The sequence below is a fragment of the Calonectris borealis genome, chromosome 4 (assembly GCF_964195595.1).
Source record: "Calonectris borealis chromosome 4, bCalBor7.hap1.2, whole genome shotgun sequence".
NCBI lineage: Eukaryota > Metazoa > Chordata > Aves > Procellariiformes > Procellariidae > Calonectris > Calonectris borealis.
The window spans coordinates 68,564,126-68,580,614 of NC_134315.1; the positions used below are offsets into that span (position 1 = coordinate 68,564,126).

A 16,489-nucleotide genomic window follows, 5' to 3' on the forward strand; every position below is an offset into this window, starting at 1 on the left:
GGATTTTATTTTTACTTGAACTTGTCTTCTTCCTCCCATTTTTATCTAATCATTGAAAACTTTTCCTCAGGTAAAACAAAAACCTTCAGCTAAAAGTGACTTCATTCAGAGAAGAAAAACAAAAAGTCAATACCAGCATCTGTATTATTTTCCCTAAATACTGAGGATAAAAAATTTCTCAATGGTACTGTAAAGTTTATCAAGTTTGCTAGAACGTAGATTATTTCTCTCTCATTCTGCACATAAGGTACACGTCCAGAATTAATTTTAAGTCAGTAACATAGAAGGTGAACCTAAGACAAAAGTTTTCAAAAGTCAATTAAAAAAAAAAAGTACCCTACTTGCATAGACTAAACTATTATATAGTTCAAACAATCCTGATTTTCCTTGTGCTCTTATTTATTCAATTCAAATCAATTCCAATATTAAGATTGATGTCAGGCTCATTTCTGAAACCTGTAAAACTACGGAAAATAGAAAAATAATACTCCAAGTATATTGCCAATAGAGTATTAAAATGTCTTTAATGCAAACTAATCACAATTCAAGAATATTCTACCAAGTGGTCTTCTCCAGTGTATACCTCAGATGTGTGTGTTTGGTTTTTAACAAGTGAATAATAAAATCTTCCCTTTATTACATATTTCACTGAAACATGCATCATATTAATCTATGCCAACTTACTTGATCAGCTCTAGAACAACACACACTGCCTGTGTGTAAGACACAGGATTAATGATTTCAAACCAATACTCAGAACAGAGAAGACACAAGGAAAGCAACCTCTGACCCAGGAAAGCAACGGTCATTCATAAGAATACTTGGAATAAATACCAGATGGTTTCTCGCCAAGACTTAGAGAGGAAAGAAAAAGAAAAAGAAAGAGGAAAGGTGAGCAAAATAAAGGAACAGAAGATGAAATAAAATGTTCAGATCCATGTCATGGCATGTTTACTTCTCAAGTTACAGAGACTCAACAAGAAGGGTAATCTATCAACTAGTAAGACTACACTACCCTTTACCAGGCAGCATTATACAAAAGCATGTAAAAACTGGCAGGTTTTCTATGAATTCCGAGCCATTCCAACAGTTCTAGTGGAAAAATGCTCCAGAAGTGCAGGTACGTGGAGCACTGGGCTGTTCCCTCCCCCACTTTTTGATGAATTCCCTTAATACATTTCAGCTGTAGCGAAAGCCCTGCAGCACGGCTCCTGAATTCGCCTGTCACTTTCGGCTCCTGGTTACCGAGCAAGAGATCATGCTCTAGGATCCAGCAGGAGGAAAAAAACATTTTTCAATAGCAATAGTTTCACCATGTTAAGAAGAAAAAAAAAAAAAATAATAGCTTTAAATATTAAACACATTCTAGAATTTCAGGGTTTTTTTTATTTACTGTACTTGGCTATCTCAGGAACCACTTAATTTTATTATTAAAACAGAAGGTTTTATTCAATAGGAAAAATCAGTTCCAATGTTGTGGTGTGTAAGCAACAAACTGCTGGATTTTTTTTTTTTATTGAAAAGATTCTTGTGATAGCAAAGTTACCTTGCTATAAAGCTTTGCACGCCTTGTTTATCAAGATGATGATATATTAGAAAGTACTGCATATCTTATCATATAGCATCTCAACTTTAAGTGGGTATGTTGAAGAAATCCTTTCTCCTAAGGGCTAAAACGAAGGCAGTGCATTTTCTGTGGGGAGGGGAAAAAAAAAAAAAAGCCTGACATAACCATCTCTCTTTGAGAAAAAATGCTATTGTCTGGCATAGTGAACACTGGGAGAAGGGAGGAGGGGGAAATGGCCTTACTGAAAATAAGCTAGAGATTTTGCACTGATATTCAGAAACAAACTCCTGAAAACAAGATTTTATTGGATGTTTATCTGGCTGTTCCTAAGGTAACACAGCTAAAGAGCAGTCTCTTATCTTGAGAGCAAGGAAGAGACTGTGAAAAGAATCTACACTGCAACTCTTGAGAAAAAAAAGGGTTGTTTCATCGACAGGTTTGGAGCCCCATGGCTGTCGTATCACAGTGTCTGGCTGACATAAACTCAATGAAAGTGTTCTTAAAAGGTTTCATTATCAAACGACACAGTATATCAAAAGGTGTCGGCTATTTCTGATTCAATATGCAATCCAATACTCTCCACCACCAGACAATGATCTTCCTGCATGTTAAAACCCCTATGCCTTGGTGAGGCTGGGGAGCAGAAAAATACATGGACAAAATTCTAGAAATTGTCATAGTTGCAGCAAAGCTGGAGACAAAACAGAAGGACAGAATTTCCTTATCTGTGTTCCCTCTGAAAAGAAACTCCACCCCCAAAATGTAAAGTATGAAACATGCACGCAACATTCCTGAACCCTCATTTACACAGAACACATCAGCCAGCACTGAAATAGAGGTTTTGTTAAACTTGGATTGTGAAGTCTCAGTGAAGCAGCTAACGCATTAGTGAAATGATCTTTCACGTCAGTCTGGTAAATCTGAAGCTAACGTCTACAGCAGCTGTCCTGTATTAAAGCATTTTTAAATGATAATTCAGACAAAGCAAAAATAAAGTATGTACATCTATAAGCTTATAGCATACTGCTGTTCCTTTTAGGAAAAAATGAGGGGGCTGTGTTCCTTGGAATCACGCAAAGAGAAGAAAAGAAAAAAGGAAAGGAAAGGGAAAGAGGGAAAGAAAGAGGGAAAGCGGGAAAGCGCGAAAGCGGGAAAAAGCGGGAAAGCGGGAAAGCGGGAAAGGGAAAGAAAAAGAGGAGAAGAAAAAAAAAAGAAGCTTTAGCTCATCACAGTGGTTGCATCCACCGCATCTCTCCCTGCTCTGAGCACATGTACCGCTTACCCTGCGCTCAGACGGCGGTGCTGCTGTCAAGCCCCGCTGCCTAGCCCACTGGAAGACAAGGAGATGGCAAAGTCTATGTTGTATGAACCACATGACTAAGATATACTATGCCCGTTTCAAAGGAGTTGCAAAATGATGGCTATTGCTCTGCTTGCATAACAAAAGGGTACGAAAAGAAGTGCCTGCTCCACTAAACCCAGCTCTCAAACCGCTGAGTCACTGAAGAGGTGGCAGCTGAAACAAAAACAAACGGCAAAATAAGCACAATGAGCAAAGAGCACTGCTACATACCTGGACTGTGCCTTCTGCAGCTGTTAAAGCACCTTCTTTTATTAAAATAAGATGATGACATTTGATATTATAAAAAGTTTTCAAGACACTGAAACTGAAGTCACTCATCATTTATGTAAAATTGCAAATTCGCACCACTGCCAGAAAGTACAAAAAGAAACTATTCCAATTTTAAGGAGACTATAGATGCAGTCTACTGATGTAGATATAACAAGGCTGATGGGAATTCATTCAGCAGTCAAACAAAATTAATAACTATCTCCAAGGCTTCTGTTATGTGCAGAACACCACTATTTCTGCCCTCCCTTGCCATCTGATGGCTATTTTAAAATCAGTTTGCTCACCAGGAATTTGAACAGCCTGAGATTTCACCAAGAACGATTAGCTTCTTCCCAGCCTGGTCACAAAGACCCTGAAAGCACTCAGGATGCTGTGCAGCACGGCTCTCATCATCATTTTGAAAGCCTCTGTGGGTATTAAAAAGCCCAAAATGATGCCCATAGTGTAGCACGTATACACCATTGAGCCGGGTAACAGAATATTTTAGTGTCAGGAGAACCAATAAAGAAGAACTGCAAAAGAAATGAAAGACAGACTGGATTATTTCCTCTGTCACTGGTCCCTTGCATATTCCTGAAAAGCCATTTACATAGGTGCTTCTATTTCTCCTCTGGGTTTTGAGCACCTTCAGTATTTGGACTGTCAGGACTGTATCTTACATGCTCCTACAGCAGCATCCAAGGTGGGCTTCAGTTTGAAAACTATGAATCTTATTATTCTGAGCCCAGAAATGTAACTGCTTTAACAAGCCATGCACCCCCCCATATACACACTCAGTGAAGAGGTCTGAGGGACAGGATGCTTTCCATCCCTTCCAGTTGCAAAATCCCAAAGGCTTAGAGAGGGAAAGAGGAGGGGGGGAAGGTAAACAGATACTCAGACAGTATCATCATCTTGAGGAAGGCTACCCCCCATCCTGCACCACGACTCCATCCAGAACAATCATCAGAAGTCACCATGTTCCAGATCCCTCGGAAACCCAGAGACTCTGCAATCTCAGATTCCAAAAATGAACTCTCCAGCTGAGGAATAAGACATTCGTGTTCATGATCCGAACGAAGAAGAGATCAGGCAGATAATGTAGGGGACTTCCAACCGAAAAGGAAGACTCTGACCCAATTCTGAAAACCCAGCACTGTAAGTCTGTAAGCTCCGTAGATAAGCCCTGGCATAGAGCATTGTACTGTAAGCACAAATAGATCTCATGACAATGGGCCAATTACAGAAACAAATCTTTCCTTATCAGAAGAAGATCCTCAGAAAGAATTAATTACAGCACATACCGAGCCAAGGGAATACCAAGCATTCAGCTTTTTTGGTTCATTCCGAGGTCAAGTGAAAACAGACATAAGGCAGTCCACAGTGGTTTAGGACATGACTTGTAATCTACCTTTCAACAAATGAGTCATCGTGATAAGGGAAACCTACACTAATCCATGGGATGTGAGCGGCCATTATAGCCAGCACTGTGGGAAAGGCTGAGTAAGACAGACCTCATATCAATAAATGGTTCTGACCCACTAGGAAGTCAGTGAAGAGCTTGATGAACACCACCATCCTGATTACTGAAGGTCAAGACGAGTGAAACTAGTCCTTACACTGAAATTCTGGAATTACTGCAGGTAGCCTCAGTTTGTGAATCAAGACAATTCAATAGTCTCAAGACCAGTATTAGGCACGATCTCCTTTCCCTCTCAGATAATAGCAAGTAGCTGCCTTATGACCCTTTCTGCTAGAATTAGAAGAAATAGGCTCTACAGCTGTAGGGAAGGACTCTTGTCAAAGCAGCACCTCAGAAAAAAGAATGGTTAGTGATGGGAGCACGCACACGTACGAGACCAGACATGGGAGCAAGAGAGTCCAATACCTAACCTAGACGTAAAAAGGTAACACCTCAGTCAGAAGAGTCATAGGAGGTGCAGAAATTGGGTGAGGAGATGGAAGTAGGGCATGGCCAAGCCTCACACAGATTCAGAGAATTAAAATGCATTGGGAACTGAGTGTGCACAGGCCATACAACCAAAACAGAATAAGTGGTATTTTCTTTGAAGAAAATCTGTTGCAGGACCTGGAACTTCAGATGGATTCAAATGCAAGGTCCTATGGTTTAAGACACGATATGCTTCTATTTCTCAAAGAGGAGACATCAGTTACCATAATTACCTTTTTTGGCACAAAGTAGGTTAGTTATAAATGTTAAAAAGCCCAAAAATATGCTCAAAAGTAATAATTTCTAATGCATAATAAAACAGAATTGGGAAATAAGTATTTTAATAGTACCTAAACAATATAAAACAAATGAAGATTGAGAACAATTTTGATATAGGTAACCAAAGCCATGTAATAAATTCTATAATCAAACCACAACAGCCGCAAAAAAATTCCCCTCGCCCTTTTTTAATTGAATTATATCACTTCATGTCTTTTGCACTATCACCTACTTCACTACAAGAGGACATTGATGAAAAATTTGTCTTTTACAGGCTCTAACTTACACTGTCCCTTTACTTGTTTAGATATACTTATTAGACACAGATGTATATACCTAGTTTAGCTATCACCATATGTATATATTGTTTGCATGTGTAAAGCCGTAATATAATAGGGTGAAAATCAAACCATGTATACTGGCTTTCAACTGATGTAAAAGGGAAGATCGACTATTGTTCCATAGTTCAATTGCACTTTAAGAGCTATCCATAAGCCCTTCTAATACATATCTCCAAAACCAAGACCATCATTATTATCAAAACAGCTTGGGGACTAGCTTAGAAAAGCTAGTCAGCTTCTTAGGATCTGAAATTCTGAATTCCTCTTTGGAAACTACGTATTTTGAATTATTAAAAATCCGAGTTTCGTACATCACAAGAATAAAAATCTGAGTGATTAAGGCGCATATTTTTCAGTGCCAATCAGGAAGGCAGAAAGTAATGTCAGGATCACATCCTCCAGCAAAGCCTCCTGCAAAAAAGATGTGGCAGATTTACTTACTTTTTGGGCAAATGCAATAGGAAAACCAGAAGCCACGTAGAACACAGAAATTAAGCCAGAGAATGAATTTCACTACATTACGTGCTTCACACTAACATTCTGTGTGGACACACGCCGTGATGTGACGCTATACGGTATTTCACAGAAACACTGGCATAACTCTCTGTATGGCTCAACCATGGGCTGGATAAAGGGAGCTAATTAAGCTGGTTTACAGTCTTCACCAAAAAAGTGTTAGAAACAAATACCACCACCCCACAAACCAGATCCACATGCGCGAAGTGGGGAAGTGAGAAAGAGGATCAAGTAGCAACATCAATACCTTAAGCAAAAATTGCCAAACAATTTGCAACACCACTATAAAGCTCACGCTGCATTAAATGCATCCTTGCACCAAAGTTCAGGCTTCCTCCACTTGTAAAGCAGACTAAGTATTCACACAAGGAGTGCACGAGTGTCTTACATGCTATAAACTCACACTATAGCTTACTGAGCACCCACTTTCCTTTATAGGCAAATCCTAAGTAATTCCTGACTTTCTATTCTTGTTAAGCCCTGTCCTTTCCTACTGCTTTTTTTTTTCCTCCTCCATGAAATCTGGGAATAAATTCAAATTTCCCTCTTACTACTACTACTACGGGCTATTGTCCACAACGTGTTTGTATTTTTGTCCTCCTCTTCCCCTCGCTCTTGGTTTGATGGCTCAATTTTGTATGTCAACTCATTTTATTTCCTGAATTTCCAGCACGGTGTATTTCTTTACTCACCCTTCCCCTTTCCACTCTATGTCTTCCCTCATCTATTGACAGCAGATTCCTGGTGCTTCTGGTGATACCTTTATATGAATACTTTTCCTTCATGCCAACTGACTACCTGTTCCCACAGAATCTGCAGGGAGCAGCAACCTGCAGCAGCTTCCAGAACAGAAGAAATAGCAAAAATATTACTAGGAAAGAAAGAGAGAGGAAGAAAATGCAAATTGATTCGCCATGAGAGATTAGCAATAACCTTTCCTCAGATCAACCAGGGTTTGAAGCAACTCTGAAGGAAGGAGCGAAGGGTGGATTGTGGGGTCTAATTGCAACCGTAGGGTAGACAACAGTTTGGGGGAAACTGTTGGCTATGGATAAAAGATGGTTGGAAGTTTGCTTGGTTAGGGTTGGGGTTTTTTGTTTAAATCCAGGTCAGAATAATATTATGGGCAACTCACAGAATATATCTATTCTGTATGGAGGGAATAAAATGTTACAATACATGACCTACTTGTTAAACCCAAGGCACAACATGGCAAATACCACATTCTACTTTAGAAACTTTTATATTGGCAAATTCCTGAAACAGGGAATATTGCCTATTTTCCAGTGTCTCGAACAGCAGAAGATACAGATCAAAGTATAGTGCTAAGTATAGTACAGATCCGTATAGTGCTAAAGAATGCCTATATGGATAACCGCATTTCATCTAGAAGACACTGCTTGCCTTCAGAATGCCAGCTATGGTAGCAATCTGAATTAGAAGGAATGTGCCAGAACGGGGTGCATCTAACACAGAAACTCTTTTTGTTTTTTTTTTTACCCAGAACCAACCGTGGCTTTGAAGGAAATAATGAGCATTCTGAGAATGTACTGCTGGTGAAACTATACCAACATCAGTCCCCGAACAGTCTGAAACATGCTCTCCTTACAGGAACAGCAACTACCTGGAGCTCTGTCAGAGCACAGTGGACTTTGACAGTGGTTCCAGTGGAACCTGAGGAAGACAAATGGCTGCACAACGTTAATTCTGTAGCTTGAGGACAAGTGTGTACGGACACTTAAAGCAGAGAGGAAAAAGAAAGAATGCAAATGCTTTGGTTAACATTAAACTGAGATTGCCATTGCTGCTCTGCCCTAAAGGGAAAAAAATGCCCGTACCAGTGGAGAGCACTACAAGGGAGGAATACCCTATCCCGCTCACTACCGTAATTATCAGTTTATGTCTGAGATTAGCTTGTGCTAAGCATCCTTGGATAGAAGGGATTTTCAAACAATACATGTTCATGACATGGTGCTCCATCAAGTAGAAAAGGTAATTTGCCCATCCTGGGCTAACTGGAGTTTAAATCCTGTGCCTACATAAACTACTCTGTAACTTTGTGACTGACAGGAAAAAATCTCTCTGTGTTGTACCATAGAGAGTATGTAAAAATAAAATGTATTTATTTTTAGTATTTGGCTCTAGATGAAAGTGTGAAGTTAAAAATACCTTCAGGAAAAAGGTTGAAAAAAGTTTAGGGTGCAAGATAATCTTAGAACGGCAAACTTGGGTCTCCACTGAGAACCACCGCTGCTGTGGGCAGTAAGAGCCAACCATCACCCAACTCTCCACTCACCCCTACAGCGGCACATGACAACGCAGGGCGTATGTCTGATCCACACAGAGCTTTCAAAGAAAATCTAGCATCAGGCAGACACACACTTACAGACATGAAAACCAACAGATTAGCGGGGCCTCAAAATGGCACATATGTGAAACATCAACTTCCAGTTACACCGTATGCACAGTACATCTTTAAATACTGACATGACAATTGAGCAGTCAGGGCTTTGTGAGACATTTCAGATCGGTGGTATAGCCCTGGCTCTCTCAGCTTCTTTCACCACTCTGGCCATGGAGTCCCCTCCTAACGCCAGCCAGGAGGTGAGGGTGTATTTGCCTTCATTTGGTGCTCCTCCCACCATGCTGGAAGCTGTAGCTCCTTTTGTTTTTAAAGGTGGGACAAGGAAAGGGCATGCATCACAAAAAACTCTGCCAGGAAACATCATGGTGACAACAGCTATAATTCAGGAAAAAACAAGCTTTTCCTTTCTTGAAAACAAATACCATAAAAAGTAGTCTTGCTATCCATCACGTGTTCTTACTTAAAGCAAATACTGATATAAACCAACCTTGGAATATCTGACATATCTTGACCCACAATGCAACATCCCTCCCCTGGAAAACAATACAAGCAATTCTTCTACCACAAAAAAAGTCACCATCACCTTGTTGACTACATAACTCCATAATGATTGATCTCTTACAAGTAACACCCATGTGTTTTAAACATCAGCAGAAACTTGAGAAACCGGATCCTCTTGTATTTCCATCTCCCCTAGACTCAGTATGGTATTTACTGTAGCTCAGTGAAGACCTGCAATACCATTTTAGAGAGGATACTGAGACTTTAAGAATTGTTTTTGTTCCAATTTGGCATAAAATGCAAAACATTTTGAAATCCTGCACAAACAGAAAGGATTGTTCTCCACCTAATTCTGGGATAGTCCAATTTACGAGAATAGTCTATGACCAAAGCAGAGTTCAACAGCCAATGCCACATTTCCTGGAGCTGTGAGAGCTACCACAGCTAGACAATGGCAAGTCAACCACCACCTTTCCCTGCCCTCAGGACAGGGATGCACAACAACGGCCAAAGTCCACCAAGTACATTCTCCGTTGCTGACCTCTACCTCTGCCATTAATACAGTGAGGCTGTTTTGGGGTTTGTTTTGGGTTTTTTTGGTTGTGGTTTTTTTTTGTTAAGGCAAGGCCCTCTGAGTCATCAGAACTAGAAGGGGAAGAGAAGCCAATTTGGTGAGAAAATAGAGGTAAGAAAGAATGTACCGTTCACAGACTACTCTCTGTCACTGTCCAGGCTTGTTACAGAGGTAGCTCTTAAGCAAATTTCACAGACAGGTGAGTGGAAGAAAGAAACTGCTTTTGACAAATAATCTAGATGCGCATACCATGCACTTTTTTTTTTTCCTTCCAAACAGAACTGTTTAAGTATTGTTTCCAAGCGCAAAATCTCAAGCCATCAAAAGTTTCCAAAACAGCAGTAGAGTATAACTTTCAATGAAAATTAACAATGCAAAAAATGCAATGTTCCTTCAAACACCTGAAGTTCTTGAACCCTCTGGATAAAACCAACTACTTCCTTCTTTCATTCTCTGAAGTGACATACCCTATGTTCCTTAACTAGCTACGCTTGCTTTCATAGATATTCCAGTTCTACACCATATAACAGCATGTTTTCCACACATGCACCTCTCTTCGTCAAATACAACTTGTTGTTAATCCTATCCACTACTAGTAGACAGGACAAGAGGATAAGGAAAGAGTAACTTCAGTCCTCTACTGAAGAAATGACATTTATGTAAAATACCTATAAATCTGGAATTCTTTCAATACAAATATTGTTCAAGCTAATAAGTACTCTAATCAGCAGTTAATTGTTTGTGTGTGCATATAGAAATATAAACCCGTCGTATGGCTATCTATATATTCTCGTGTGTTACATACACCTACACATACATTCTACACACTAGCTTCATCAACAAAACAGGCTACGCAGAATGCCATTATGGAAAATATTTGTAACAAATCTTTTCTCCAGACCTGCTCCTTCCATCTTCTTGGCACTGAAGGCTGGAAAACTCTGTCTTGATATGTTAAAGTTTGCATGAATAGCAAACCAGAGAATTCAATTCAAGTTCAATTTCTGATTTAAAAAACAAGTTATGTTCAGCTTTTTGTGTATCAAACCTGAATATGTTTTACAGAGATAGGACTGACATTGTAATGTCAATTTTTGCTAAACTGAAGTCATGCTCAAAAACTGAACATCTACAGAGTCTACTGAAAGTGACAGACTGCACTTTCATTGGAAAACATGCATTTAATTTGTTAAGAAGAGATTAACAACGATAATGTTCTTAGACAACAGCATCTGACACACACTTGTTACAGTGTATTTATCCAAACTGAAAATTTGGCCCTAAATCTTAATAGCCCTGCATCTCAGTATAGCTTAACACTGTCTTGAAATAAAACTAGGGTAATACATCATATAGAGAATAACTTACATATTCATTGCCTAAATAAAAAACATTTAAAGTTTTATAACAGTTTATAAACAGGTTACAGTAAAATGCACTAGGTTTCTGTAGAAAAAGAACATTTCTTTCCTACAAGCATTCAAGTAGCCTCTAAGCTCCACCACTACATATAAACACATACCTTTTTTGTGGCAGAAGAAAACAAACACAACTATATGTAATTTCTAAAAATCACTCACTTGCCACCAAACTGAAAAGGGAAATGTGCTTCATGTGCACAATCATACTAGAGGAAAAATCGTTACTTAATATTCAGGTTACTTACAGATTTGTTGTCCAGCCTGCAAGATCTCCACTGTCCATAATAAAGTGATTTTCATCCAGGAGCCCAGGGGGGCTACTAGAGAAGGCAGGTGTCGGAGACTGGGAAGAAAGAGAATCCATGCTCCCAGTTGGGGTGTCTTCTCTGGGAGAGCTGTGGCTGTCAGCTAGAAAAGAGAGCATAAGTCAGAAGGATACTAAAAGAACCTTCTCATGAGCCAAAGAAGCTGCTTTGGTAACAATGTCATGAAATACATTTGAGAAGAAACCTTACTGTCCCATCTTCACAGGATATTTTGGAGGACAAGCAACACCCCAGCATTTTCCCAAAAGGCAATATTGCACCATTTCCCCCATCATTATCACCAGGCTATCTTCACGACACAACGTATTTCCCCATCCCCTTGTCAACATGTGTTTTATGTGGATGAAATGCTAGATTTTGGGGAGTTGTTTTTAAACAAATGCATCACTTCAGATAACAAAATAGTTTAGACCATACACATTTGCACGTCTCTCTAAAAACACAGTCTCTAAAAATAATTTAATACACATTTAAGGAAATGATTGCTCTCAAGTACCATAAGCACAATCCTACCAAACGTGAAACAATGACATTTAAAAAGGTCAGAATAAGCAGGAGATGTAACAAACACACAATAGCCATGAATGTTACTTTTATTACTCCTTTTTAGCAGTGTTACTTTTAAGAGAACTCATTGTATTCTGGTCTACTATTTGTTTTCATAGGCTACTCTTAGAATATCACTCTGGAGGCAACACATTCAGAAATGATTGCTTAAGAAAACATTAAAGGAACACCATTCCTATCCCATGGACAGTAAGAAGAAGTTACCAATGTGTCACAGCACTCACTGCAAACCATGCTGACACATCTAGCCAAACAGCACGTTCTTCACTGAAAAGCTAACCTTCACCTACACAGCTTTTCCTTTTTAAATTTTTATTTAAACATCAGCTGTACATTTTATAAATTCTAAAGGAGGAGTATGAAATGAGGACGATTGCAAACATTAAAGTGTCCAGCACAGCTAAGCCCACAGTCTCAAATGGGGCCTGTGGCTGTTTTCAGAATATTAATATTTAACAGTAATAAGGGTCACTTCCAGCCACCCTTTGCAAGCCTCCCTGCATCCCTTCCTTTCCTCCTCTGTCCATTCCTACTCCCACTAGCAGCCATGAACACGGCCCACAGCCCTGCTAAATAACAACATCACAAAAGTCTCTCTTGAGCGGATTAGATACCGCTGACCCCACAGTGTTGGTAAAAGAGTTCTGCTCCTTCGGGATCAACAGCTTTGCGGAAAAAAATGAACAACCAAGTCCTAACACAGCATCACAATAATGTGATGAAAAACTTAAAATATTGTGCTTGCTTCACAAGCTGTATCTCTTATATACAGTACTATACAAGACGAAGTCCTGTACAATATTATGTTCTAATTCTAAATGAATTAGATCTGCACAGTGAACAACTGAGCTTAATTCTACTCCATCAAGCTAAGCAGTACTGTTGCAATGATTTCTTTCTTTTTTTTTTCCCTTAATTAATTAAAATGCAATAACAATGAAACATGGACAATGAAAAGCCACCTTCGCAGGATAAAATCCTTCTCACCACTTTATTACTGCCTCAACCAGTTCAATTCATTCTGCTTCAAAAGCAGAAAGCTAACAAAGCACTCGCCCGCTTCCCCAGCCATCTCGTCCTCGCCCCCTCCCAGCAACTCTCAGAGAACAGCTTCCCTAGGGAGTAAAATGACATACAACTAAAAACATCGAAATGATAAAAGTGATCATCTGGAAATTTCTCCCTAAAGCAGCTTCTAATTTAAGGATTTAAATTAGCCCATGGTAACGAAGTATGATAAGCTCTGAGGAGGAGAACGTTAACCTGGGAAAGCGAGTCACTCGCACTCCAGCCCCATCCTGCTCACCTCGCGCCTCCTTGCTGCACCAAGGCCACGATGCTGCCGCTCACCTTTACATGACATGACATGAGAACCGTAGGCGTGTCAGGTAAAAACTAATTAATTACATCTCATTTGTAGACATATGTGTCACAATGATAAATATCTGAGAGATTAGACTGCAATACTGCAATTTTACTTTATTAAAAAAATGAATTCCTTAAAACTAAATAGACTTAGGTCTTCTAATTCATCACAATTTCTTTTCAAAGTAGTAGTATTAATGCAACCCAGATTATCAAACTACATATACCATATTAGAAGGCCATGTTTACCTCAGCCATTCACTTAACAATACTAAAATAGCAGTAGAAAGGAATATTAACCTGTTCTTTAATATTACGAATATGAGCAACTCACCATACCTCCGTACAGAAAGCAGAGGTTTTTCTGTTGAATCGTTTCTCAGAGCACATCGCAAAAAGTAAAAAAATACTAAACACTTCAGTCACGCACAGTAGAGTCTACATTGGAGACTGCAGTATACCAGCAATTGCATTTGACATTATCATAAATGAAACTGTGTTAAATCTTTCCTCAAATTTTACTTCTTCCTTCCTGAGCCAGTGTTTTTCTCACTGTCAATACTGTGTTGCACTCTCAAGAATAAGATTGGGTTTTGAACACTAAAACCAAAACAGGTATTTAAACAGGAAAATGCCTGCTAAATTCTATGGAATTAAGTGAACACCCTCTAAAAACACGTTCAAAGATACTTTACATTTCTGATGTTTTCAATTATCTGTTTTTGTAAAGTAAAACAATACCTGTATTCAGGAAAAGGCAATTCTGTATAACTGCAAAAACAGATGACTAATGATCATCTAGCACATTTTCATGATTAAAAACAATATATGCTCAAAACCTAAGTCTTCAAAATAGAGCATCATTGCTCTAATTTCAACAGTACAAAGATTTCACCCTCTACATCGGTGATAAAAGTTCTGCTAACTTCAGAAATTATAGTAACTCCTGTACATGGCAGAGGCCTTAGAACTGTATCTAGTTATCTCTCTATTAAGCTTAATAACCTGCTTTTGATTAATGCCCATCTCATGTTGGGCCAAACTGTATCTTCTAAAGAGTCTTTGAAGACATCAGCAGATGATAAAGGTAATGGAGAATCAACTGGCTGCTAATTAACATACTCACTGATTAATGCATGTATCTTCACTTTGTTAAGCTTTGTTTTCAGGCATGACCCTGCATGACCCATATGTAATATGCATTGCTAATAATTATAGTATCTCTCATATCCTGTTTTTGTGCTGTGTGAAGGTATTTAAACGATCTCCTTTATAAGTTTAACACTAAATCTCTTACTGTAAGGGATTTTGCAATTTTGGAATCATGCACCTGTTTTATAAACCTGTTACAATTTCCCAGAGTTCTTTCTAAAGAGCGTACATCAGATCTAAATTAATTATTTTTTTGTTGTGGTCCCATGAGTGCCACACTGAGCGTTAATTCCACCACTTACTCCTACTCATCAATCCCCTGTTTGTACATGCAAGGCCAGCACTTATTTGCCACGGCTTTAAATTAATAGTTTACGATGAGCTGATTGCCCACTGTGACTAACAGACTTAGCAGAGTCACCATTTTGAAGGATGTAGTCCTAAATTCTGTAGCTATGGGCTACATTTGTCCTCTAAAATCTGTAAATTTATTTCTCAATACAACCAAGCTTATTTTGTTTGAATGGGTGCAGCTTAGCAGATGACCACAACTCCCACATAACTGCCATTGTCATTATTTGCAATTCCTCCTAACTTTGTCTCATACGTAAATATATCATCAGGGATTTGTATTTACCTTTCTAAATACTGCTACTACATTAGCATTCCTCCAGTTTCTTCAAACTTCTTCAATATACTACAAAATGTTTTAAAAATTAAGATTGCCAAGCCATACCATCCCATGACCAGAGAACTTTTTTAGAACAAGTTAGATGGCTTCACATTATTCAAAATATTCACCTTGCAACAGGCCTACCTGTGAAGATTTCTGCTTGATCCTGCCGATTACAAATCCCACACTGATTTTCATAGCTAAGTTCTTTCTAACAGTTCCTCAAAACATATATTGACTGCTAGCTATTTCCTCTTTTTTCCCCCCCTACCCTTTTCCTGTGTTTTGCTTTGTGGAGCCAGTAAAGATCCTAAGCTGCTGGAGATTAAAAAGCCTTTAAAGTTTTGACATGGTTTGTTTTTTAAAGACTGTATTAAGGACATTGCTGGAATTGAATCAGCTTTATGGTTTTCATTTTACCTCAGAATTCAGGGGCTTCCTAATATTGATAGTCTAATATTTTTACTGTTTCTCTCCTCTCACTCCTCTTCACCTCCAACATTGTTCTCCAGTGAGGAGCATTGTCAGGTTTCCCACTTTTATGAAAAGGCTGACTGCCACATTGGACTGACAGGTCCTTTCGAAAAGGAGCTCCAGAAACCTCCTATTCTTCTTTTCTACCACTTGAATTCTAACGAGCTCTTACACTATAAAATAGGGAAGATGTGATTTCTTTTAAAGCTCGCTTATATCATTCTTTGAGCATACAGTTTGGTGTTCTTGGTGTCTTCATTTTCTCTCCCTAACAATGTCAACCCCCCTCCTTTTTCCCTCCCATTACACTCTTATCTTTGGGTGCCAAAGAGTGCCAGAACAGATGAAGGACATGAGGGTTCTCAGTATAAAAGCAGTAAGTCTGTATGACGTCTCATAAATTTTTGTCAACATGCCAGCCATCAACTCTTCACCTTTTCTTCGTTATATTTGTGGAAAGCCTCTTAGTGCCTTCGGCCTTCAGCTTGGCCATCTTTCTAGAGTGGCCACCAAGCTGCTTCTACAATTCATCTCCTCATCCTACACAAACAGGTGTAAGATCCAATTTTACTCTCAACGGAGTTAAAACTTGTTTCATATTCTCAGCACCTTTTGCATACTATTTAAATTTTTTGACTGCTCAGATCCTTTTAATCTGTCATCTAAATTATCTTCTTGTTTCACTGTTCTAATCACAACACTCATCCAAGCCTTAGAGCTTTCACTGTGCCTCTGCAACAGATACCTGTGCTTTGCCTTTATGGCTGTTCATAGTTCAGACCAGCCCTATCTAGAAAATAAGATA

General features: G+C 38.9%; 1 protein-coding gene across 1 annotated transcript in view; it reads right to left on the reverse strand.

Annotated features, from left to right (window-relative positions):
* The window catches only part of ARHGAP10 (Rho GTPase activating protein 10), a 155,763-nt gene that overhangs the window by 12,955 nt on the left and 126,319 nt on the right, over positions 1-16,489 (reverse strand). Inside the window, exon 20 of the mRNA XM_075150004.1 lies at positions 11,373-11,535. Coding sequence (XP_075006105.1) covers positions 11,373-11,535 — 163 coding nt within the window. The remainder of the gene's footprint in view (positions 1-11,372; positions 11,536-16,489) is intronic.